The sequence below is a fragment of the Atta cephalotes genome (genome assembly GCF_000143395.1).
Source record: "Atta cephalotes unplaced genomic scaffold scaffold00004, whole genome shotgun sequence".
Classification (NCBI taxonomy): Eukaryota; Metazoa; Arthropoda; class Insecta; order Hymenoptera; family Formicidae; genus Atta; species Atta cephalotes.
This window is the reverse complement of record NW_012130068.1, coordinates 3,447,065-3,474,655: the sequence shown is the minus strand read 5'-3', so window position 1 is coordinate 3,474,655 and position 27,591 is coordinate 3,447,065. Positions and strand designations below refer to the sequence as shown.

Here is a 27,591-nt window from a genome sequence, read left to right as displayed (position 1 = left end):
AGAGAGAGAGAGAGAGAGAGAGAGAGAGAGAGAGAGAGAGAGAGAGAGAGAATAAGAGGAGAGGGTGAGCAGAGTAGTGCGCGGCAGAACGCGTCTTTATTATACGAAAGGAACGGACGAAGGAACCCGCCGACCAAGAGGCCTGCCTCTGATGATGTTGTACTCACGACTCCCTCGTTCGCTCTCGTACCTACTCGCCGCTTCGCGCTGCTTGCTCGACATTCTCGCGCACAGGACGCGTATATCGTCCGAGGAGCCGACTTTGCTCTCCGCTCCGCTCCGGAGGACTTCTGGCTGGCGGAGCGGGGTTCCAGGCGGGGAAGAAATCGGTGCGATCGTTAAATGGTCAATTATCACTGACTCCCTTCGTGCTTCGCTTCTCCTTGCACTGCACGTGCTCTTATTTCTTATTCACCACATTGTTATCGCAATAAAGATTAATTCTTGTTCATGCGTAACTGGATGACGCTCCCCCCCTCCTGCCAGGAAAAACCATCCCTTAACTCACAAGGAGTATAGCGAATTAATTCTTATATATATCAATTGCATGAACGTATTCAATCGTTCAATTACTAAATGCAAATGCCATTGTTGAATAAGACGTGAGAAATTCTAGTGGCAAGTTTAATCCCTGTCCTACTAATGTCCTTAAAACCGTGACATCGTGGTAGGTAAGTGTGTAGTAGACGCGGGCGCGCACTAGAGAAACGATGTGATAAAATGAAGAAGTTGTATAGCGAAGAAGTTGTGCGTGAATACTCGGCGGATCTGGATCCACAGAGCCATTAGTTGGCTGAAGCGCGGACCAATAAAAGCCCGGTGCTGCTGTCCACCAGCCATAAAGTCGTAGGATTCCTTGTTATGCGCCCATGCGACTTTGCTTGGGGATCGTGGAGAACGACGATAAGAGAGAGAAGAGGAGAATAGTTCGAATAAAAAGGAAGGAATAATAAAATACAACCGTGAGATAGAAGAGAAAGAGAGAAACGTGTCATGGCTTCCAGACTCCAGTGGAAAAAGGAAAAGGTTCATCGCTTCGAGAAGAGAAACGTGCGCGGGGACAAAAGATAGAAAAAGGCGCTAAGAAGGCGCGGCTCTTATAAAATCGTAGTCTGCTCCTTTACTGGTATCGGGGCGGGAAATTATATGTACGTTGCGCTGCGGAACCTGTTTCGGGTCATTTCTCGTGTATAATTGAAACACGTCCGGAGCGCAGCGCGGGACACTTAAGCCGCGATGCATCGACGCGTATACAACTTCCTTTGAACTTTCGACATGATCGATCTAGATATCTCGAAAAAAAAGATGCAGATCACTTAATCATAACTTCACTTCTAAGGAAGAGAAACTGCGAGCGGAATAGAGATACAGGAACGAGAAAATTAAAGTTTAATGAAACTTATTCGTATTCATCTATTCTATAATAAACGCGAAACAAAAACATTAGTGAAAATTTTGATAAAAAGACGCGGGTGAAAGTGATGAGCGACAAAGTGAGAATGCGAGGGTTTCACGATCGCGTTTATCATAGTCATGCCCTCGTTATCCTCGACTACTCTTAGAGAGGAAAGCCGCAGGTATTACTCGAAGATTAACGAACAAAATAAAAGGAGATGTTTTTCTTCGAAGAAGAAATGTGTCGCTTGCAAGAAGTCACCTGAGGGAGCGTATTTGCGCGCGGCCGACCGAAAATTAGCACGGTGACGGCGATTAATGGTCGAGCCGAGTCAGCTCGCGCGATTTAAATCTCGCCCCTGACTATACGCGTTTCTTCTCGCATCTGCTCTCGGCGTTTTTACCGTTCCTCCGCGACAGCATCACAGGGTTACCCGAGTGCCATGAACTCGTGAAGTCAGCATCCAACTCGTCCGCAATGAACGAATTTCTCACAGTGCGAAATGTAAAACTATCGCCATTGAAACATGTTTGTTCTAACATGTTGTTTGAGTGAATCCTGAACAGAAAAATTACAGTACCAGAGATAACACTATAGAGAGACCGCTATTGGCTTCTTTTTTCATTAATGCGCGCCAAGTTGTCGACACATCGGAAGCTGCAGGTCCAGCTTCATGCGCGCGTAAATAACACAGTACTCGATGTATACAAATATTAATTACCAGCGGTAGCCGCGTGCCTTTGATAAAAAACCATCGACGCACATTTCATTACGGGCTATCCTTTTTACGAGGCAACCCCTCGATATATAATCACCGGCCTACCGAATTAATGAAAGCAAAATTAAAGGCCCAGTCGCCTCTCATTAATCTCCGCCGCCAAGGGATGGACACCGGGCCGTGATCAGGATGCGCGTAAGAAGCAAATGACGGGTACGAAAAGATGATGGACGCGAGTTTTCGGGACACCCCGTAGCGACACGATGGCGCGCTCTCATCGAGGTTCCTGACTTAAGTGATGACGGTTATAATGCTTTATATATGCAAGGAAGAGTAGGTGGATAGGAACTTGAAAGAGCACGGCGAGCTGTCAACGCGTTATTACAGTTATTTTGTCAATCGTTTTTTTTTCAAATCGATGATTTTATTCTAATCAGAGATGCAATATATAGTAGGTGCTTTTCATTTTATGATACAAATCGACACAAGTATCGTTCTATCTTTATTATTCACTGGAATGTAAAGAAAGAAAGGATGATGTGTCGCTAAATGAAAGTACCCAATAATATTGTAATTTCATTATTATACATCATTATGTTCGAATAATTAAAATATTGAACAAAAAGGGAAAAATTAAAGAAATAAAAACGGACAACATGTTCTTTAGTTTCTTTTTCGAAGGATGAACCTGTTGGATGGAATTTCTCCTGCGATAAGTCAAGCGGCTTGATACCGAGCCGCGATGCGGACTGCAATTTCAATTAACGCGGCCCATTAAGGGCGATTTACATCAGTTGCAAACACGCGCGAAAAGAATGTCTCGCCATTGAGTCTAATGGACCTGTTTGCACCTACTCTTCATATAGTTCTGTTGCATTAACGAGCACTGTAATACGCAATAATACGTGTTTCTATTAAAAATCTTAACGAAGATATCTTTGAAAATATAGACTTTTTTTTAAACTTTAAAAATTGATCGATTATTCTTAGAGAACACAACTGATAGAGTAAACACGAGAAACTATAGAATCTCTAATTAAAGAAAACATGCGTGTATTGTCTAATTCTGCCGACCAACGACGTTTGCGTTCTTTTCGCCGAGCGATATGGAGTTATGATCGTTGATGATGCGGTCAATCTCACACGATATCTTGCATGCGAAAATATAAGTGTCCGCCGCGTTCCAAGACTTCCAATTGGAATAATGGATATACGAGGGGAAGAAAGGCGATGCACGCACACGCGCATGCATTGCGTCGACACAACGCCATGCATCTAAAAGCTCGGTTCTGCGATCGGCGAGACGCCACGGAATTACGTCGAGTTATTTAAATTTATTAATTGAGCGATATCAATGAACTCGTGCGCCAACAGTGCCTTCATTGAATTCACTCCGACTAGATTGGCTTCGCGGTAACTCTGCGACTGTCGCGCTTCACCTAAGGCGACGAGAACTCTTCTTCGATATGTGCATCTAATTTTTTGCATTTCCAGGAAAGTGATTAAATTAAGATTTCTTGTTGCATCATCGGGAATTCCATAGTTTATTTATTTGGTAGCTAACGAAGCGAAGTAGATGTAAATAGATGTAAAGCTGAATAAGAGTCGATCAAAAGCATTAGAGAAGACATTTCTATCTGCCTCAGTATACTTGAATGTATTTAACATTGGAGAGTACATGTACGTTTCGGCTAAATTCTAATCTTCTTCAGCTTGATATTGTTGACAATTAAACAGTCTATACTTAATTATAATCTATATACATTAAAGTTATTTATTGTTTTTACACATAATTGACTAAGTTTAAGATCTCGATCTCTATAAGACCATCCAGCATATTAACTGGTCATGGAAAATAAGTAGGAGATAACCTACAAAAGAAAAAAAAGATTTCCATGTGCATAGACTGTTAATTGTCAACGATGTCAAGCTGAAGAAGGCTAGAATTTAGTCGAAATGTATATGTACTTTCCAATGTTAAATACATTCAAGTATACTGAGGTTGGTCCAGTAATTTAAGCGCAACGCGGATTCCTAAATGCCCTAATTTGATTATTATTATTATTTAAGTTATTTTATTATAAGGAATCTTATTACAATTATTATAATTTCTATCTACGTAAACATGCTTACTCGTAGCACTTTTTTTACATTTTAAGTAAGTAAATGACAGTACTGTATACATATATAGTTATTTTAAAAATCTTGTTTTGGAAAAGAAAAAAAGTATTGCTCAAAGATTTTAAAGTTCATTATTTTTACATTTTTCTATCTCATAAGAGTATAAATAATTCAAAGTAAATAATATAATAAATTTAACTCTATAAATAAAAAAGTATATAAAAAATATATAAAAATATATAAAAATATATAAAAAGTATATTAAAAAATATATAACTATAAAGATAAATTTGTGTGCTGAGCACTTCATTTACCTTAAAAGCCTTTTTGATATATCTGATTTTTTTTTCAATGTTTTTCAATACTCTTTCCATTGCTTATAAAATTTTTATTAATATCAGGCAACATATATTTGCTTGGTATCGTTATGTGTCTTAATAACTGACATTTCGATTAAAAAGAATATTTTACAGAGAGTACGTTCATTTTTATAAAAATTATAAATAATAGAATTGAATTGATTATGCTAGTGTAATTGTTCCCATAATGAAGCGTTTAAGGACTAGCATTCTTACAATCTATTTTTTTCGATTTACTTTATATGAAAGTTTTTATAAGCCAAAGCGGAAGTATAAATAAGGCTTAATGTATCTTCAAAACAACTTTCGACTCATCGCAAGATGGAACGCGGTTGTCGTTTGACTCGATTATTGACGGGCCAGTCATTTAAATGGCTAATGTCGAGAGCGACCGATAACCTCATACGATAAAAGAAGCACTTCTTACGGAGATCGGTGACTGTATTGTAATGATAATCGCAGCGCGTAAGCTTTAATTGTTAAGTAAATTAATCTTGAAGACGTATATTGTTGCATTATTTAATTATTGGAAGAATTTATAGTTGAAAAGTTCCACTGGAAATTCCTGACGTTTATTTTCGCATCTGCGGCAGCTTAAAGGCGAGCAAAGTGCAACGATCTCGCGTTCTCTTCCTTCAACCGGAGTTCCATTGAAACGACGTGCAGCGATTTTCTAACCCTTTCGTCAGTCGGACGTCTGAACGACAAAAGCACCTGAAAACGAGATGCCGAGTACAAGTTGAGTGACTAATGAACGGTCGGTAGCGCGAAGAAAGTGGGCGGTGAAAATTAAATAGCAGGCGCGTCCAAAAAAATAGCAGAACGTTTTCGGTCGTCAGGTGCCGCGGTGACTGCACCGCTTAATCCTGATTAATGTCCTTGGAAACTCGCGCTAATGCTAATGCCAGCCAGACCGCGTCTCTTCTTAGCTCATCCCGTGTTCTCTTTTCTTCGCCTTCGTCATCGTTTCTATCCTTCCAGATCTTCACCGGCTTCCATCGTCATTCCAAATCCCAGAATTTTAATCTCCGTTTAAGATTAACGCTTATTTAGTTATTGTCGATGAAATCTCAGAAACGTGTATTTTTCCTATACAGCACAGATCATTTCGGTAATATTGCAGCAACATTGCAACATTCCTGCAATATTACAATAACATTGCAAACATTGTAGCAATGCTGCTGCAAACTTCTGTACTGTATATATATTTTTTAAGAGATTGATAATCAATGGCGATAATCAAAGAAGACTTTACCGAAAATTTTACGTGAAATTATGGCGAAGATAATCCGGTTTTATTCAATTTGTCATGCTGAAAGCGAGATATATTCTTGGTGTGAGAGCCCCTTGAGGATCGTGACCGACGATTGAGTTGTATCCAGCGTTTGTTAAGGCCGCTAGAGTGAAAGAGCGCAAGAAAGAAAGAGAGAAAGAGAGGGAAAGAATACGCCGAGGAGGAAATGGAGGAGGAGGAAAGGAGGAGCAAGAGGAAAAGAGGGACGAACCGACGAAGGGATGGAAGCGAGAAGGAGAGAGAGGATTCCGATCGAGACGTACGAGACGATGCATCATCGGCTGTGAATCGGACGAAGATGAGGATGGAACGTTTTCGTGCGAGCAGGATGCAAGATTTAAATTCACGTGCACACGAGCGAAGGAGCGCATCAGCGTGTGCGCGCATCGGACAAAGAGGCACTCGTGCAGTAAACTCGCACGATCTTCGTGACGCGTAAAACCGCCTTTGCTTGCGTATATGTACAGCCGATATCCACATATGATACGCGAACACCAGTGTAAATGCACGCACGCACGAATTGCACCATTGACTATTGAATGACTTGCTGCAACAGTGGACTAACCCACATTTTTTTTTAAACGGAGTAAATGAACTCTTAAAAGTCGAAGCGACTGAAAAAAAATACCAATACTTATTACAGTTCGACTACATTGTGGTTTCATTACTGTGGTTTTTTTACAAAATATGGGTTAGTTCATTGTTGCATCAAATCCTTCAATTGTTTCGCACAGCAGTCAAAGAAGAGAACTGGGAACTTGCGCAATTAAAAGATTATGATGTACAAAAAACTTGAGCAATAATAGTGAATCGGTTAATTAATAGTGGAGGATATTATTATGATAAGGCAATGATATAAACAATATAAGCAAGTCCAAAATAATTTTAATTTGCTTAGTGTTTAAATGTTTTCATCGCTTTAAGTGATTAAATATTTTGATGGCTGAAGTTTCAAGAAAATTTTCTCAAAAAGAAAAATTTCTAAAAGAGAAAGAGAGAGAGAGAGAGAGAGAGAGAGAGAGAGAGAGAGAGATCAGATCAAGAACAAAATTTAGGTACTTCGCATCGCAAAATCTTCGACGCGGTCGATCGAAATACGCGTCACGTCAATTTTTGAGACGAGCATGGAATAAATACGTACCACGCGTCCCAAGAGTGCGATTACGGACGTAGGAGTGGTGGAGAGATTGCCCGGGGGGCAAGCATCTGGCCGTAATTACTAAATTATCCTTTAACTCCACCGTCTACTCGGGACCGTGCCGCGATCTTATCCAAGAGGAGAGGGTTGTGCCTAGGTTTACTCAGCCAGGCCGAGTGAAACGATCATCGTTTATCGTCGGCATTCTCGTGGTAAGAGGAGGACGAAGCCACGGGCCTCGGGTAGATATGGAGGAACGGAACGCGGTTCGTTTTGTTAGACGTCGGCACGTTAAATTCTCCGGTAATCAGTATCAGCGAACGTCATCGATATCAGAATGATTATTTGTTTGGTTATCCGCGGACCGCAAATATTCCAGTTTATCTTGCGAAACTCGTAATTGCCAATCACGCGATTATTCACGTCTTTCTGCATGGGAAATGCATTTAATATATATAGCCATATGCATCTACACAATATATTGCCAACGAAAAGATTTTTTGGAATATTTGCAAATATAAAATTTAAAACGAGCGACTTTCAGTCTTCTACTTAGTAATCTTCTCAATAGACTTAGAGTATTTTAATAACGTGATAGCCACTTTAAGAGAAACGTTTTTGTATGTGACTTATAAAACTTTCTCACTTTTCAATTAAAAATTAAAACATTTTCTTATTTTAATTAAAATTATTTGTTTAGATTAAATGAAATTATTTCAGATCTATATCTAGCTAATTTTTAGATTCTTTAACAAAACCATATATCCACTTGTTTATAATATAACAATTGTCGAGTTTTGATGAGCATCTCTTTGATAACAAGTCGTTGTAAAGAGTTGAGAGTTTTATGCGGCTATTATTTAGGACAAATATTGTATCTGTTTATCAAGGCAATAGATGTACGTGCGATCAATCGATAGATTCTGGGTAATCTCATGGAACAGCCGCTCCGCGATATTTATTCTTTTTGCTGCAAGCTGCCGAGGGCTGGGAGAGGTTAAGCCGAGCAGATAGGTAGGTATTCGCGGTAGGACGATCTCGAAGGTAAGAGGCCAACCAAAGAAGGCACAGGGAGGAACGAAACGGAGCGGAACACGGTGCAGAAGAGATCGAGGAGAGGGCAGTGAGCTGTCCAGGTCGATGATGCATGGTACCAACGACTCGGTCGTGCTACTCCTCTGCGAACTTCATCTTTGATGCTGTTCCGCTTACTCACCCCATATCTTCCAACGTTCTCCTGTAATATTCGCGCATAGGAGCCTCAATTTCTTTTCACCAATCGATGCATGTCTAGACTTGAGAAAATTTAGAAAACAAAAATTGAATGATTTAAACCTGTGATGTAATGACTTAAAATATTTTAAAATGAACGAATACAGCATTCTCAATATGATATTTAAGTTGTCTTTCCACGAATGAAAATCATCCTATATTTTGATAACATTTTATTGTTAATTAGAGTCACCATGCAAAATATCCCTCTTCTTTTCATCGTCCTTGGTTTCACTTTTATTTTGTCGTGCTCTCTGACTGTTTCTCCGTCGCGAATCTCGCACCTGCCGTGAAGAAGGATGAAGACATACCGATCGAGAGTTCCCGCTGCGAGACGTATTAGTCGTTACTCGAGATACATCCGACGTCCTTCTTATTCCTTGGCCAAGCAAGCTCGGTTCTACATTTATATAAATGCGCGCCTCGAAACGACATTACCGTTCGTTATCGTCCGCTATCGTGTTCACGGAGCGACGCATCTTGAAGAATCACGACAAAACTTGTTCTCGTTCATCCTCATTTATGAGCTTATGTTGTTGTATGCGACCGATAACAGAGTCCGCGTGTTTTGTCGATTCAAAAAGATTGTTAAAAAAATTATATATATATAAAATGATTGCCAAAACAAAATATTGCAGGTGCCATTTTTTAATTTTTTTCGGAAAAAGGGAACAGTCATTTTCTTGAAATCACTTCAAAAATTCTACAAAAATTACTGTAATAACTAAAGATATGAGCAATCAGTCTTTGAAAAACTTTTTCATTAAGTTTGAATTTTAAAAAATCTAGTTAAAGTAATAAAAATTTTAAAACATTGTAATGTTTAATTAAAAATGATTGAGTTGTAACACTTTCCATGTCAAATATTATGTGATAAAATACAGCACTTATGGTATTATCCATTCGTAAGTTTTTGTTCACGCTTTAATTAACAAACAGTTATAATTGTAATTCCTTACTTGAACGACGTAACAATAAAAAAACGGATTAAATAAAGGATTATGCATACATTTTTTTAAACTAGATTTAAGCTAATTCGCGGAATCTATAATAAAGAAATGAAAAAAATTTCTTAAAATTTGCATTATTCGATAATTTGATAAATGGCCCGATGATTTATAACGGTCTTCATTCTGCCACGAGAAAGACTGATAGGGTGAAGGAGCCATTTGGAGAACCATCGCGCGTGCCCCCGACAATGATTTGTTGTCGACGAATCGAAGGCAAGCAAGTCGAATCGCACGAGCGAACGAATGCTTGATACCTGCCGTGGATTGGACGGTAATGTGATCACGTTTCGCTCACCGCAATCGAGCGAAATGCCCGATGAGCCAATCGACCAATCGATTTTACGAGCGCGCGAGAAAATCAAGGGGCGGCTTCAAGTGGATGAAGAACCGCGTTCGCTTCTGATTCTCGAGCCATTGCAAACATTGCAATGAATTCAATACACGCGGAACGCTCCCAGCAATGACGTTCGCTGGAATTCAAAAACATGTTTGGGACTGCGAAATTTCCTACAAGAATTCCGATGAAACGGATGTTCTGCTTTCGCTCGTGGAAATTGCTTCTCCGCGAAAGAAGGAGAGATCGTCTGACGCGTATTGGCGTAGGTTCGTCGTGAAAGTTGAGACTGATACACAAGGAAGCATTCTCGATCATTTGGACATCCACTCGAACGTTCGGTAAACGTTGCGGGATATTATCTTTCGTTTGCACGCGAGAGGAACGTTTGCTCTTTTGATTAAGAGGAATCTTCTGCCCACGTGGCATCGTGTTTCTCCGAAGAACGGAAACTCAGGTGTGAATAGAAAATGCCTACTTGGAAAGAACGATTTTGCTGAAGTATCTAAAAATTTACCTGAATAGATTTCAAAATAATTTTGTTGAACATCAAATTAATTATGTAGGACGCTCAGGTTTGTTGCCAGAATATCAAAATTTTTTGCAGCATTGCTCTCTGTATATGAATTTCCTATACATAATTATTTTTATGGCCACAATTATTTTTAAATCTGTATCTACCTAAATTTTTAAATATTTTAGCAAAACCTGTGCATGTCGCAATGCAGAATGTTCATATGTCCTCTTTTTATTAAGTCGACCTTGATATTGATTTTCATATTCCAAACATTTCTTGAAAAAGTGTTTACTAATTACTTCATTATTAATTACCTCATCGTGCTACATGTACAATCATATAACTATAAAATTTCTACGATCATAATTACACGCGTGTAAATGAGCGAGTATTACGTGTCGTAACGTAATTTACGAGCCAATAACATACACACATTCGAGTTCTATTAGCTCTCTCGCAAAAATTGTGATGGCGTTAATTATCGATGTGTTAATTAGTGCAATCACGCATTAGTGCATGACGTGTCCCACCTAAGGCAGATCCGCTGAATGAGAGCACGTAAGTTTTTTTCGATCAGCTCGCAAGACTCGATTTATATAGAAAGAAGAGCCTGTTGACCGGCGTGGGCGGCCTGAGTTTTTAGGTCAAGCCTGAAAGAAGTATCGCTCTTGTATTCATCGACCGCGCGTGTTTCGTGTCGGAGCACTTTGCGTGAAAATCTTCTCGGTAAGAAGATCTAAATAGATTCATGAAACGCACAAGTGCATGTGCAAGTTACCACGGGTTTTCATCGCTAAGCCCTCCGTATAATCGTTATCAACTCTGAAAGCGTACAGGAAGTGGGTAGTATGCACTCCTAGCAATTGCTCCAACTCGCGCGCGATCTTGCACGCAACCTAGGTGAACTTGCACGCAGATACGCAATAATTTCCGCATGGTGGAAGATCGCACGTGGCGCCACGTGGCGTAATTGGCGTGCGCCCCCTGATTTACGAGCGGCGCGGATTAAACGCGATCCGCGCCTTTCGACACCGTTCCGCGTTTACTCATCCGGCGTTTTGCATAATTCCTGACGTGCGTTAGATTACTCGTTCATGGGAAGGATACGATATCGAGAAAGTTACTGCGATTGTACGCTCTTAACACGAGTAACGACGCTGTAAATAACCTTCGCTACTACACACGACAAGTGTATGTAAGGCGATTGAAACAAATACGATTATTCATTTAATCATAAATCTTCGCATCTATGTGTTGAGATCAATCATAGTGGTGTGATAATAGTTTAATAACAGTTATAATAATTCAATAGCAATATTTTTCAATGATGTATAATATATATTAGTAATACATAAAAGCAATACACAAAGTAATTAAAAAGACAAGGATTGTTTCTGAAAAACGTCACAATAATTGCATAATTATTGCGAATTATTTTTGCAATTTCTCTGCATGAAAAATACCTTAAATACAGATAAAAAATAATTTTTTAATAAAAAAAAATGATATCGGAAATTTTACATCCAGAGAAAAAAGATATCTTCGATTTAAAAAAATATTTCTTTGCTATACGATTAAAATTTATTATAGAAAAAATTTCTTTGATTTGTGAACGTTTTATGCAAATTATAGTTTGAACGTCATTTCTTGGATTTAACCATAATTTCTCTAAATCAAATTAAATTTTATTTGATTTAAAAAAATAATATTTAAATCAAAGACATGACGTTCACAAATCAAAGAAATTTTTTCTTTAACTAGCAAAGAAACATTTTTTTAAATCCAAAAAATCTTTCTCTGGATGTAAAAGGTAATATAGGATAGAGATAAAATCATCGATTTTTATGTCGCTATTTTTAGAATAATTATGCTGCGCTTTTTTCACTGCAGTGACAGACCGAAGAAAACATCGTCTAGCAAACTTGATTAACTTTTTTTTCTATTATTCAATCAATAAATTATTTTAACGAGATATATAACTATTCTTATTAACATTTTAATGAAATGCCATATTTTATTACGTAGACCCGCCATCATTCCTACGTTTTTTTATCCGTCCTCACATGAATTTTGGCTGTTATTCGCTGAAAATCAATACATTATACACGTTATATATACTATAGATATACTATAGATATATATACTATAGATTTTTAGTACTCGCTGTGAATAATTAAAGGCAGCCTTTGTCTAATGAGATCTCGGAGATGTACTAATCGGTTCGCGTGATCGCCGATCGGCGCGATTACTGCGCTTCATTGCACCGAGTATCGTTTTCTAATATGCGTTTGTCATTGCATATTTTATAGCTCGTTCGACGAAAATCACTGGTCGTCACGTCATCCAGTATCCGGAGTGTCGAGGATCATCGAGAAACATTGAGTGGAACACCGTCGTGACGGATTAATTGAGGAAGGTGACGCTTGCCTATGATATTTGCGTAACGGTGGTCCATGCATGTTCGCTATGACAGAACGTTACTTCTTCAACTTTCCTGCCGTCGGAAATGCATCGCGGTACAGAAGGGAATAAATATATAGATGATCGTTCTGAGATGTCTAATCGATTTCGTAGACAGTAATGTATCGTATCGACTTTCTTGCAAGTATATCGTCGATGCATGGAGCAACAGCATCAAAAGATTGGAGGATCGCTGATGGAGAATTCTATGGAAAGAGAGATAATCGCTGTTTGTCTATAATAATTGGGTAAGTGATAAATTTCTCAATTATTTCTCGCACTTTTTTATCGTAAGGTACGGAGAAAGGATAAAGCTAATATCCTAGAACTCATATTACTCATATTATCGAACACATGAAATGCGTCAGCATTACGAAACTATTATATATCCCAGAATGAATAACATTTTTCAAAATAATTTATTGTCGCGTTATCGCACCGCGGCACCTTATGATTCTCTTTGACGCACCGGATCGACGAGTAGATCGCAATGCTCGAGCTAGGAGAGACCAGACTCGAGAGGAGAGATTGAGTTACCAAGATAATCGGATGCACGCCCATTCGCACGACCACGCATCCCGATATCTTTTAGGCGCGGTTCACAACGCGAGAGTTGAATTCCTCCTCTCGAGATACCCTTCGTCGATGACCCCGAGTACCGCGCCTCTTCAGTAGGATAGAAGTTTTAAGAAGATCCCAGGCTACTTTGTTTACATCGCGTCGATGGCCGATCGATCGCCGTTACATCAGCGTGATATACACTCCGCGGACGCTGATGAGATAATCATTAAAGATAATCAACGCCGCTACTGAAGAAACGATTAATTTCTTCTTCAATTCACGTGTAAGGAATAGGCAGTGTTAATTTTTCAGCTTACATAACGGAGGAGACATTACTAAAATAATATAAACGGAAGATTTCATGTATATCCATAGGCGATTAATTTACATTTTTCTAATATAATTGTATTTTTTAATATGTCAATTAACTTTTAAGTGAAGAGGTGAAATAGTTACAGCATCTAGTTTTCTTTAAAAATTTATTTTGAAAAAGGAAAATAAAAAAGTATTGCCTAGATGAATAAAAGACTTACTATACTTCAGCAAATTAACAATAACATATTAATGTTAATTTCCCTCAACAATATAAATGTAAATATAACACATGTTATGCATAATAATTATATTGTTGAATGAGAAATTATAACATTGATATATTATAATATCAATAGTTGACATTTGCTATGGAAAGTTCATTGTTTTTACATTCCTCTATCTTATAAAAATATTATTTAAAATATAATATTTAAAATATTATAAAAATATAATTAGTATTATTATAACATAATATACTAGTAAAAAATATAATTATAAAATTAAAAAGGTTAAACATAAATTTTTAAATGTTTATTTTTAGTGTTTTTTGTAACATAGAAATCGCAACATCACTTAGATCGGTATTTATTATTTCGCGCTTTGAAACGATTTAATAATCAATTTTGAATTGTAATTAAAAAAACAATTAAATTATGAACAAGCTGAGATTTTGGAAATTTATACTTTCGATCCGCAGCGGATTAATGATTCCGTTTAAATTCCAGAGATTTTGATATCTTGATCCGCGAATGCCTCTCGAAAGATTCCGACTATGAATTCGAAGAGATCTATAGAGATCTTCGCACGGTTAAGGCGGTTATGAAACGCGACGGGGGCAGATGGGCTCGGCAGCATACAAAAGCGATAAATCAACGTAATAAGTCGGACTTCGGGAGAAACATTGAGTCCATAAAGATGTTGGTTTAGGACACACACGCATTTCTGAGGCGTGCCCCTCGCGGCATCGCAGCTCCCTCTCGTCCGCTTAGAAAATCATGAATCGCCTCGATCTCGATCCGAGAGTCGGGGCACACCCGCGTGTCGTGGGATCTAATAAAGAGAAAAATATAGCCGGTACTCGTGTTTTCTCTGTATATATAAAAATGTTTTGCCTCAGCTCTCATTTAAGACGATCGTCAAAGCGTGAGATAATAAACACTGATCCATGAGATGTCAGCTGAAGTATGTGCGAATTTAGACACGTAATCTATGTTTCTAAAAATAAACGATAAAAAGTTTATTTAATTATCGATAAAAGCAGAGTAATTAACACGGAAAGAACGAAACTTATTAAAATATCTTACTAAAATATTTAAAAATTTGTATAATAATTAAATTTGTACATAGATACAAATCTAAAAATAATTTTGCTGTATATCTTGCAATTAAATTAATAGTCAAATTTATTTTCAGATCTGCATCTAGTTAAATTTTATTTTAGATACTTCAGAAAAACCGTTCTTTGCATGTATAGACTCATGAAATTTTCCATTTATGTTATTTAGAAGTAATACAAAATAAAAATATTATATCATTAATAATTATATATCATTAATAATAGAAACAATTTTTAATGTTGAAATTTGTATACATATCTATATTACTTTTATTTATAATAACGTATCGTCTACGAATTAATGGCTTTTACTTTGATGAGGAAGTATTTTGCTTTTGCTGCTCGTTCCCCTATACAAAGATTCGATTTGGATCTCTCGAAGTTTCCTCCTCTCCTTCCGAGAACGGAGGAAGTCGAATGTCGGGGGAAGAACCGAAAGATTAAAGGGCGGAGTTAATGGCTCAATTAGCGCGGCTGGCAGGCAGCAAAACACGGAATGGAACTTGGACGGAAAAACTCACGAGGCGGCTAGGAACTCTCGAACTTCACGCGCGGGAAAATCTGATGAATTTTTTTAAATCTTCGAATATCTTTCGTCAGAAGAGACAATGAATCTCTCTTCAAATAATTGCTATCGTTTTACAAGCTATTTAAATTATATTCTAAAATAATATTTTATATAGAAAGAGCAATTTTGTTGAAAGAAAATTTTAGCTAAGATATACGGATTTGGAAATAATTTTGTTGGATCATCAAAATAATTACATAAAGAAACTCAAGCATGATGAACAATCAAAAAAGTTTTGTCATTCTAACAACTAGTTTGAGCATCATACATAATTATTTTGATGATCCAACGATTAAATAATTATTTTCAAATTTGTATCTAAATTAAATAATAAATATTTCAGCAAAATCGTCCTTTACGTGTGAGTTTTTTATTTAATTGCCATAAACACATATATTTTGATAATATAATAAATGTTTTTCAATACATAATATATAGCTAAAATCTCTTTTTCGAAAAGGATACCACATATTAATATTCATCGTAAAATATTAATGATCGTTTGCGACATTATTCGGAAGAAACTCGAAGCGCTAATAAAACGTGAGGCAGGAGGACGTTCGCCTGCGCATTTTTCTATCTGGCGAATAAACGCACGATGGTTGGACAATAACTCCAAAGTTTATCGTCCGAGAATATCGTCGTTCCAGGCAATGCCGATTTTCGCTACGAAATTGCTTGGCTACTCGACTTTAGCCGGGTTTATGGATTTGACGTAGGCGCCGCGTGCTCGTTGGCAGAGAAAGAAAAGATCAGTGCCATTTGTGCGATAGCATGACGCGATTCTGCTTGCAGAAAGCCGATCTTAACGATCTCGCGCCCCGGCGAATTGATGATAAAACCGAAAAACGACATCCTCCCACCCGTCGGCGGCTGGCATTAAAGTCGACCGAGGACTCCGGCTTTATAGTTTCCGCGGCATGGATACCCGGTGCAACGAAAAAGAAAGTCTAACTGGAAAATCATGTCCGCCGCCTCTGTCAGCTGTCATTACGCGTCGTTAACTTGACAGTGGACAGAAAGTCAACGGCGGCATTCGACCCGGCGCGCGGACGGATCTATATGGTCGACAGGGATTACGAGTCGGTTGGTGCTCATCGCGGATAGAGCGGTTATCTTTATGCCGTTTCTAAGAAGATTCTCGCCTTCCCTCTCACCATCTCCGTGTTTCTCCGCGCTTTTCGTTTCACGCTTTGGTACCACGCGCGTTCGCTCATCTCGCTCTCTCCAGGATCGCTCAAACCTGCGTACACACTTTTTTTCTTTCTTTGGAGATCCAATAATTACGCATCGTATAAGGTGTATCTCGACAAACTTAAAATCTTTCCAATTAAATGAAATTGCACGAAAATTCAAAAATGTATGTCTTAAGATGAAAACATTATATAATCGTTTCAATGATTTATATACACTGTTAAATTTATAGTGTCAAATATCTAATTTTACCTAATTTAAGTTAAAATAAATTGTATTTTCAATAAAAAATTTGTCCAAAAATGAATTAAATTTGACTCAAAGCTGCATACATTAATATGATTGTTTACTTTAAAACAAACTATAAAAATTAATTGATTTCTATTTTGACACTAACAAGATATCATTTTAATATTTAAGGAAGATGATATCATTGCTCTTTTGATAGCTAACAGTGTTATAATTATTATACTTATACATTAATTATACATAAATAATAAATCCTATTGCATAGATCAAATATGTAGATGTGACAAATAAAAAAAAATAGATAAGTGGATAAAAATAAAATAGTCAAAAGATGTAGAAATGACAACTCATTCCCATGCGAATTATCTTACTTCACTAAACCTATATAATGGTACGCGCCCGAATTCGGATAATCCCGGACAGTGTGTTCTACAGAAGAGACGTTAATCTGTCGCTTGTAATCCCGTACTTTCGTCGAAGGGACGCGCCATGTTACAAGCTCGACAATCGGATTAAGCCCGCGGATGAGAGAAGCAGCAGAGATGCCGCGGCGTCTTCGACCGGACGCGAGTCTCGATCGGGAAGGTGCAGTTTACACACGTTTTATACATTTAAATGGTCAGATATTCGAGATGTGTTGCTCTCCTACGCACGCACGCACGGGAACCCTCTACCGGGCCATTCTCCCGGACTCTCGAAGAAGAGATCCCGAAGTGGTAAATTCTCGAACAGCATAACACCGCCACCGTGCGTTTGTTTGGACAAGAGCATTATGAGATTTTATGCGAGCCACGCGTGCTTCGTCGACTACAACGTTGTTTATGCACCCAGCGGCACATCTCGCGCCTGCCCTGTCTGCTTCCTTCTCCTCCGTTTCCTTCTTCGAAAAGAATAGTCCACCATATACTGTCAGTTCGTTCTTCGATTCACCCTTGCTTTCTTACCTTGCACATGGTACGTTTTTCTCGTCCCTATCTTTCTTTAAAGACATCAATGACTTTAATACAAAGTGTTACGGAAATCAGAGCGCGTTGTTATCTCAGAAAATGCTAATCATGGTTTTCTTTACACTCGACGAAATACCGTGGGAGCCACGCAAGCAAACTGGACTCTAAAAATATCCTAATATATCGCGAGAGGAAATAGATACTCGAAACAACGACAGATCAATATCAAATCTCTCTACGTTATCAGAAATACTATCTCACTTTGCGTAACTCATTTATTATTTCTGAACATATTTGATATATTTTGATTCAAAATAACACAATTATTATATTATTACATTCTAAAAACAATTCATTTCAGTATCGAAAAAAATCATTAGTTTTTTTATCAATGTTGCTCGCCGATGAATCGTCGTGCAATGGCAGCGACGAATAAACCAATAGCATCGTTATCTCTCGCCTTCGGCGAATCTTTTGTCTCATCGATATGTGTAGTTCATCGCGAGAACGAAAAGCACATCAGCGATAATGAATATTTATTTGAACGAAACGAACCGCGAGAATCTTTTGACACACCGCAATCTCGGTGGGGAGACATACGCCTCAGTTGAAGCAGACAAAACAAACCCGTCTTATCAATGAGTACCATCGCCTAATTGTCTCATTAAAGCGATTAGTCTCTGAGCGAGTCATCCTAACTAGGGGTATGTTTCTCACGGGTGGTATTATTTGTTACTATAACTTCTAATAACAGAGCCTACTTCTTTCATCAAGATTATAAATTTATTTACAATACATACATTTATTTCTAAAATCATAAAAATGTACAAAAAGAACGATTTTACAGTAAGATCTAAAATTTTGCTGATACAGATCCTAAAAATAATTTTGTTGGATCGTCAGAATAATTAAGTAGGAAATTCAAGCATGAGCAATGCTGTAACAAGTTTTTATATTCCATCAACCAATTTGAATGCCTACATCATTAATTTGATAGTCCAATAAAATGATGATTTTCAGATCGGTAAAATTCTTAAATATTTGAATAAAATTGTTCTTTTCATATAACTTTGTTTGCGTACAAAATTCCGTCCTTTCGCGTACATACACGCGTATTCGTGTTACTGCAGCGAGTCGGGGTTGTATGTGAGGTTGCAGTTCGCTATCACGACGTATCGTATCGTATCGTACCTGGGTATCGTATGTCTCCTGCAGGTCGAGGCTCCTGGCACAAAACGTGGGTAGCGGCGTTATGAATGCGTGGAATTTATCAATGGACGGCGGTCAATGATAAATCGCACATGCAATGCGTATCCGCAAGACGGTCGGCATCGCTGGCTCTCTATTCGTGTGAAAGAGGCGGAAGAAGGAGGCGAGAGATGCGCAACAGCCTCCTGAAGCTGGAAGGGAATGTCTTCCTTCGACGAGTTCCTACCGTGTGCATCGCGACGCCGCGCGCTGACAAATCGCTCTCCTGTTTTTACGCGCATCCGTACATTGCCGCGCAGCCGGCGGCGTACTTGAGATCGCGTACGTCCGTCCAATTGTGTTTACGCGTGATGCGAGTACCGAGAAATTATTCGAGGGTGGAAATAGAGAAAAACGGATTTCGATACTATATAGTTTCAATACTATATCGTACACGAATTTATACATTTATATTGATCCGATTTTTTATTTTCTGATTAACTTACGATTAACCTAATGATAATGTAAAAGTATTGTATTTTTTTTATTGTTAATCAAACTTTAATTAAACTGACTGTATTGTAGACATAGAGGTATTGTTATAAAATAATTTTAAAAATTACTGTACTAAAATTATCAGTTTAATAATTAATCATAGCTAGAAAAATAATTTTTACTTTATCATCAAATTAAGTGAAGTTTAAACTACAGATTAATGACTATACAGATAGAAAATAAAAAATCGGATTTAAGACCTCTGTGCAGCCTGACTTATACCGTAATCCAAGGTTATAGGTCTAGCCACCAGAACCTGTTTACACCGGAGATATCCTATAGTATAACAGAGATGCACTAAGTGTCACGTGATCATGATATTGTGATCATGCTTATAATGTTATGATAGCGTTGATTATTGTGTCATTTTGTTTAGATAGACGTAAAACAAGATTAGAATATCATAGATAAAAGATTTTCACTCCAGCCAATCAGCAAATCTTATGATCATGTGACTTTTGGTCGTATCTGTGTTTTACTATGACTGTGTTTCATGTGACGTTTGCAAGATTCTTGGAATCATTTTATTCTTGTTGTTTATCAAGTATTAAACAAAGCTGGCAAACATTGTGAGCACCAAATGAACGCACTTTACAGAATCTCTGATTTACACCGTAAAGACTGTTTTCTTAGCACCGTTTATCGGTTACATCTTTAATTATTATACCTTAGAGAGAAAATTAGCAAATCTTTAGATAACACGCGTTTATATACAAGTTACTGGCTGTCTATATTTTAGTTTCCAAAAAATGAAGCTTGATTTAAAGCCAAATGAAGTCGTCTACCAAGTATTTATAACAGGGACCTAAGTATCGAAGTTTATATTATAAGCCGCGATCTAAATGCACGGTATAATATGAATATATAGTAGATCGAAACTTTTATCAAAACTGAAAACGAACACTCATTACGTGTTAATTTCGACTGAAACCATATAGCTGTTCTTCATAAATATTAATTTTAATATGTGTAATTATTTATTATTGTTTCAATATTTAAATTATGATATAATATTTATGAAGAAGAAGTACTTGTATTCTTTGGCCAAAATTTCGATTTTCAATTTCGGCCGAAATTTAATTATTATTTCAATAAATCATGATATTTATAAAGAAAATTATGTCTATACATACAGTCTTTATAGGATTCCTATTTTTTAATTTTGGTTTCGATTTCGGTTGAAATAGACACGTAGCCGAGTGTTTCGATTCAGTTTCAAAAATTTCGATCGAACTCTAAAATATAGCCAGTGCCTTTTCAGACTTTCAGTACTGCAATCCGGGCGAAAGTAGGATCGCTCAAAATATTCGTTAGATAAGCGAAGAAAGAACGTATTCATTTCACGACGAACATTCGAATTGCATTGAACAATCCCATCCGCTCGTTCGCGTCAAAGTGAAATCCGAACGAGCGAGTATGCAAAAGTAACGTCACGCGACAAGCGGAACGAAAAGTATCGCGACAACACTTCACGCACCTCGAGGAGTGTATTTTCGATAAGCCGAAAGCGTGGATCGCGCCTTATAAGCGCGAGCGAAATGGTCCGAGCGAGCGAATTAAAGAGCAAGCCCGTGAGAAACATTTCTCCGTGCATTCGTATCCCAAAGACGGCGAACGTATTTCGATAAAGCAAAGTTCAAGAATTCACGACGTGTCGACGAATTAAGAAGAGGCGCATCTCGCTGCGCCGCGCGCCGTCGCGAAGAATTTACGCCGATAAAGCGCACGTAAGTAAAAAAAGGACTTGTGATATTTTACGCGCGTGATTCGATCTGGACGGATCCTCGTCGGCGATGCTGCTCACGAGAAAGCCTCGGCGAATACCAGCATGTCTGGTAGCTCATGCATCTCGTTTGTTTTCCACGACGCGAGACAACAGCCCGCATCTTCGCCAGTTCCCTTCCGTTCCCAACCGTTCCGCAACGGCCCACGCGATGAAGAGATTCATAAACGGGACGCGAGGTGATCTTGTTGCATTGTTTGTATCCCGTTTTCACGGTAGAACGAGATCTTCCTCCCACGATCGGTGCGTGGGGTCAGCGGTGACGCTTCGGTCGTGATTACGATAAAAACTTACGATAAGGACGTGGTTTCTTCAATACTCAAATTCACGCGCTGTATCTTTTATTCGATTCCAGGGTGTCGTTATCAGCAAGGTATTGTCAAAGCGAATCAAGTTGTCTTACCGAGATACTATCTCGTTTGTTCGACGATGCATTAACTAGCAGAATAAGCGTTTATCGTGTCGAAACGTCAGACGCGGCTCGTCAGCGGAGGCGCGCGATGACGCCGATGTGGAACCGACGATGTCGTTCGTTGTGACGGAGCGGAACGCCCGAAGGCAAAAATACACGGTGTGTCTCGCATCCTCGTAAAGAGACGAAAATATCTGTTCAAGACAGCGAGAGGAAAGCAGGGGCGAGATATGGCGCGCACCATATACTTTACATCTGCCATCGTTTCTCTATCCTTTCTTATCTTAAGAAGCACCACGGAAGTTTCGATAGATTCGCGAATGGTCCACGCTTATTGTTAGAGATGAAATTGAGAATATCAATATAAATTGAATCAGAATAAATTGAAAATTGATGGGATATGTTCAAAACTTTTACGAGCATTATGAGAAGTAATATTAATATTTATCAATGTAATTGATAAAATAATATTAACACTTGGATGATTTAAAAATAGTGCAAGTTAGTAACTGGAGTACTCAGAACATTCTAAAATAATTTTATTTTTTTAGTTATATTTTTTTACTAGTACATTATTAAATTTATATTGTCAAATTATATTTATTATAATTTGAGTTTTAATCATTTCTATAAGTCGCCATTGCTCTTATTCAATATGTCGTTAATTTAATTAATAATAAAACAATACAGTTAAACAATTTAACTCAAAGAGGTATTAAATTCTTTTATTCAAATTTGGTTTATTATTTAGTAAGTGCATACGTTAATATGGATGTTATTTAGATTGAAATTAATCACAGAAATAGATTGATATACATTTTGATATACATGGAATTAAAAAGAACAAAATGTTATTTAACTCAAGGGATTGGATTACCATTGCTCTTTTGACATCTGACGCAGTACATATTGTTATAAATAAATTTACATTAATTATCGATTATATCCTTATGAGACATGAGAGAATGTAATAATTTTTTAAATTTATAAAAATAATTTTACTTTAAGATTAAAACCACTTTAAGATTTAAAAACACTATATGTGGACATGTATTATGAAACTGTTTAGAATGAATTTTGATTGGAATTATTCTGTTTTCCCTAGAGAATACATAGAAATCTAAAGAATAATTGAATAATTCCGAATAATTTCATAATACGTGCCCTGGAGTGCTGTGGCCATTCTATTTACCTATTTACAGATTAATAATAAAATATGCAAATCAATTAGTAAGTATTAAAAATCTGCCATAAATAAAATTTCATGAAATAAAATAATTCCTAATCGAAACATTACTCAATACATCGAAATCTTCATTTCATTTTAACACATCCGGTTTATGCAAGCAACGAACCATGTAATAGCTGTAGGATTTAATTGCGTCGCTCTATGATTGAGAGTTCTAGCTATAGTTTTCAATATCTGTGAAAAATTGCGATACAAACGTACAGCAATTAAGTAAATTATAAGGTACCGACAACAATGATAAGTCTAATGATATTAGTAATTCAATTTCTTATTTTTTACATTCTTTCTTGTAGTCATCAAGAAATCTTTATACACTTTTCACTTATCATAGACATGAAAACTCTGCGGCAAGAAAGAATTTTCGTCCCTTCAACGAAATTTCATTTTTAACTGTTTACTGATCGCTTATATGCAGACAAGTTCAGATAAACGTATCGGTCACGCGGTGTCGATTTTCACTGTAATCTGGTATACTGACATGTTCACCAGAAACGTATGCTATTTGTTCAATCTGTCACATAATTCGAGTTGACTTTATGACATTACAACGTCGCGTTCGCCGTAAAACCGCGAATCCTCGTAAAGCCGACGCCGCATCTCCTTCGTTCGTGAATTAGACTCACGTGGTGTGATTTTCTCCGGCGAGTGTCTCCTTTCTATTTTTCATCCTATCTTTTCTTCATTTCTTTAGATTTTCATTCTCTACATCGGTTCACGTCGACATCATCATTCGTTTAGCTGCGCGCACGCTTACAGCGACCGCGACGAAGCCGACGCGATTCGCTCTTCGGCCTCCTACTGCGAGCTTCAAGATCGTGGCACGAATAAAGAAAGCGGATGAACAAAGGACGTGGCGAGAGACCCGATAATCGGTGCATCTCTTTGTGAGAACCGCGAAATTGGTACCGCTGGATTAAGTTCCTCTTTCATTCTATAATCCCTCAAAATTTTTCGCATGCAAACTTATAAAACTCAAATGCATAACTTATCTAGTCTTAACATATCTAGTCTTGAAAGATTTATATTTATCAAATAAATCACACATAAGCTTGAAAAGATCGTATAGATGCAAAGAAAGAACGGTTTTGCTGAAGTAAAAGTTAAAAAATTTTAGATAAAAAGTTATAAACAAAACTCTGAAAATAATTTTATTGAGCCATAAAAATTAGGTAAGCTGCTGAATAATGTTGCATAACAAATAATGTTGCAAAATATTTTGACATTCTAACAACCATCTTGAATTCTAATCATTCTGATGATACAACAAATTTATATTTTATTATATGTCACTGTATATCTTTAGATATCTTTTTAAATTGTTTCAATTTTGTTAGTTATTTATTTAGATACATATATTTATAATTTTCTCTTCCTGAAATACTTTTTCAATCTTTTCAAGAAAATCATACACGCATATTCAAAAGATTAATTTTTATTCGTTTTATTATGTGTAGTGACTAGTGCAATAATAATAAATGAAATTTATCTTGGTACTCGAATTTACGAACATGACTATTTACACTCTGCTTTATTACACATAGACAAATTTAGGCAATTTCGTAAACGAATCAAGCGTAATTTTGCGCGAATAATAATCGGTACAATTATGTAGATCAATATTCTATGCGCGATCACACGCAATTTCGCATATCCCAATAAAATTGTCAACCGATCAGGATTTATTACTGGCTCGCGCTCTACTACCTGTCCCTCCTTATCGATACGATATTGCAGATGATCGAAAGGGTGGTAACTGTTGCAATTAAATGCTTAATTGGACCGACATACTGGAACTCCAGTGATTGCCGTCCCGGAACACCTGCTACGGTTGCTGGCTGATTTAATGCTGTAGAAGAATCAACGTTAAGTTTTACAACACTCTTAATGCATCTGTTTTCTCTCTCTCTCTCTCACTCTCTTTCTTTCTCTCGTCTCCGTTAGAATATTCATGTTGTCCGAGACGTTCGAGATTAAGCGACCAACTTTTTGCATAATTGTCACTTTAATTGCGCATTATTAATTGACTACCGGAGTCAGTGAAGTGTGACGTCAATTAACCGCGTGATGTCGAGAAGAGAGAGCGCATTAATTAAAATCATAGAAACATTATTGTGTGTAACAAATATACGTTGCGAACGATTTTGTGTTTCATTTACTTGTGTTTCATATTCGATCTGAAAGTTCCGTGTCTCTTAAGAACAACATAGTACTCGAGATCGAGAATAATGGTGTAGCCTCTATTAGCCTTTCGACGGGGCACCGCAATTCTATGGTGAAAATGAAATGCTGAAAGGACGGAAACCGCGGCTTTGTTCGGTCCGCGTCGAAGCGTCTAATTATTGCGTCGCTCGCCACTTCGTTTCCACGTCCGAGAATGCCTAGCCTCGAATGAGAGAGTCGGAGGAGGTAATCTCGTTGCGTGCAATCGCGTGTCGTGTTCGCGGAACGTGAAAACGTGCGAAGAAGGTTTAATTAACTCGATTAAGACGTTAAGCGGCTATTCCACCGGTAACGTGATTCTTCAGCGCGAGATCTTTTCGCTTCTGATTCGATACTTAAAGCGTCGCATGCTTTCCGATCAACATCGTTTTTCTTATCGAAAAACTTATTAACGCTTCTCTCGTGTTAACTTGCACAATGTACTATTCGCTCTGATCGTCGTGAATATAATCGTCATAAATATAAATAAAATTATTGATTACACTGTTTTCATTAAGCGCAATCATGTTACGTAAAATATAACATAAGTTCATTTGCGTCGGTATGTTTCATATTCTTGCATGTGCAAATTATAGGTGATTACGCATAAATCAATGTCTTTTCATTCGCACAGAACAGCTGGGAGATTATGAGCTAATTATAACAAAGTCTAATCGAAATTATACGAACCAATATTACAAGCCTCCTGCTTCTAACGAAAGGGTGACGTAATGGCATGCAAATTCCTAAACCTTAATTCTAATCGTTGGCATTGTGCGCCGAGTTGAAAACTCGTGTGCATGCAGTGGCTATATCGTATATCTTGATCCATATCTAGTGACTTTGTATTCTATTTAAATAGGAAGGAAAAATTACGATCACAAAGAATAATCCCGAGCAAACACAAGCAACTCCATGATTATGTGAGAGATGCACAGATTAATTCCTTTATAATGAATATGCATGGAAAGAACAATTTTGTTAAAATCTTAAAAAATTTAACTAGGTACAGATCTGAAAATAATTTTGTCGGAATCAAAATAATTACGTAGGATACTAAAGCAATGCTGCAAAAAGTTTTGGTATTCTAGCGGCCAACGTGGCTCCTACATAATTATTTTGATCATTTGAGAGAAAAATATAATAAATTTTAATAAATAATTATTTAAATAATATTAATATAACATTTATTTATAAAATAGTTTGCTATGTAAAAATATATAATAAGTTAAATCAAATTAATGTATCAAATAAATGTTTATAATATTTAATAAATTTATTCAATTGGCATAATTCGAACAAATATTTCTTAAAGTTTAGTACATTCTTCTCTCAGTGTAACAAAACTACTTTCAAATCTGTGTGTATCTAGCTAAATTTTTAGATACTTTTGGTAAAACTACTCTTTCCTTGCGTTAAGTCGAAATTTTCGCCATGATATTTTCTTCTAATAGCAAGATGGATTTTTAGACTAAGGCTGGACTTTAATTAACCCGATTCTCTCTGTTCGTTTTTAATCTAATCAATGTACAAAATGTGTAAAAGACGTTAAAATAATGCGTGCTTACTATTATGCCTGTTTCTATCAATTTAACATTTTCTATATTGGTAGAAATGGAAATTGGAGAGTTAAAGTATCACTGGCTTTCATTTAAATGTTCAAGATTTTCTTAACGTTCAAAAAGATGCTGGAATTCGACATAAAGTTTGTGCTAATACTTTCATTATATTTCCTTAATACTATTCACTTTTGACACTCGGAACATCTCACATACGGCCAATTTAAAATGAATAAGAAGAAAAACTCACGAGTGATGTGGCGGTGGATGGAAAGCTACGGCCGCGGCAGCCGCGGCCGCCGCCGCGTGATGTTCCCAAGCCGCAGCCGCTGGATGTGCCGGATGTGGCGGCGGTGGTGGCCCATGATGGGGATGAAACGGCGGCGGAGGTGCCGAATGGGGGTGCGGATGGAAGGCCGCATGGAAAGCCGAGTGCGAATGATGTGGCGGTGGCGGCGGCTGCAGCAACGAGAATGCTTCCTGATGATAAGCAACCTCCTTTTCCGGCATCTTGCCGGCGGCCGCCGTTGTTGCGGCGGCTGCTGCTGCTGTTGCTGCTGCCAAAGCCAGCTGTCGCGCCAGAAAATCGCCACCCGTTCCTTCCAGGATCAAGGCAGGTTGGTTGTCGTCCTGACACCCTGCTTGCGACACCGATAATACAAACGATGACCGACAATGGCGGACATAGTCCGTTCTCAGAGAGACCGGTCCGCTTGTCTTTAAAAAAATGTGATGAATTTGTCACCACAATTGCTCTTCGTTTGTCCTCGATCGAAATGATCGACGATGTTTCATGAATCGCACTTTCTTCACATTTACATCCTCATTGATAGGGTTTGAATAATGAAAACGTCGTC

The 27,591-nt window shown here is 37.5% G+C and overlaps 1 protein-coding gene across 1 annotated transcript in view; it reads right to left on the bottom strand.

Annotated features, from left to right (window-relative positions):
* Positions 1-27,244, bottom strand: part of LOC105625931 (transcriptional activator cubitus interruptus) — a 91,750-nt gene extending 64,506 nt beyond the window's left edge. The window contains exon 1 of the mRNA XM_012207241.1: positions 26,985-27,244. Within this exon, the coding sequence (XP_012062631.1) occupies positions 26,985-27,244 (260 nt within the window). The remainder of the gene's footprint in view (positions 1-26,984) is intronic.
* Between the last annotated feature and the right edge of the window lie 347 nt (positions 27,245-27,591).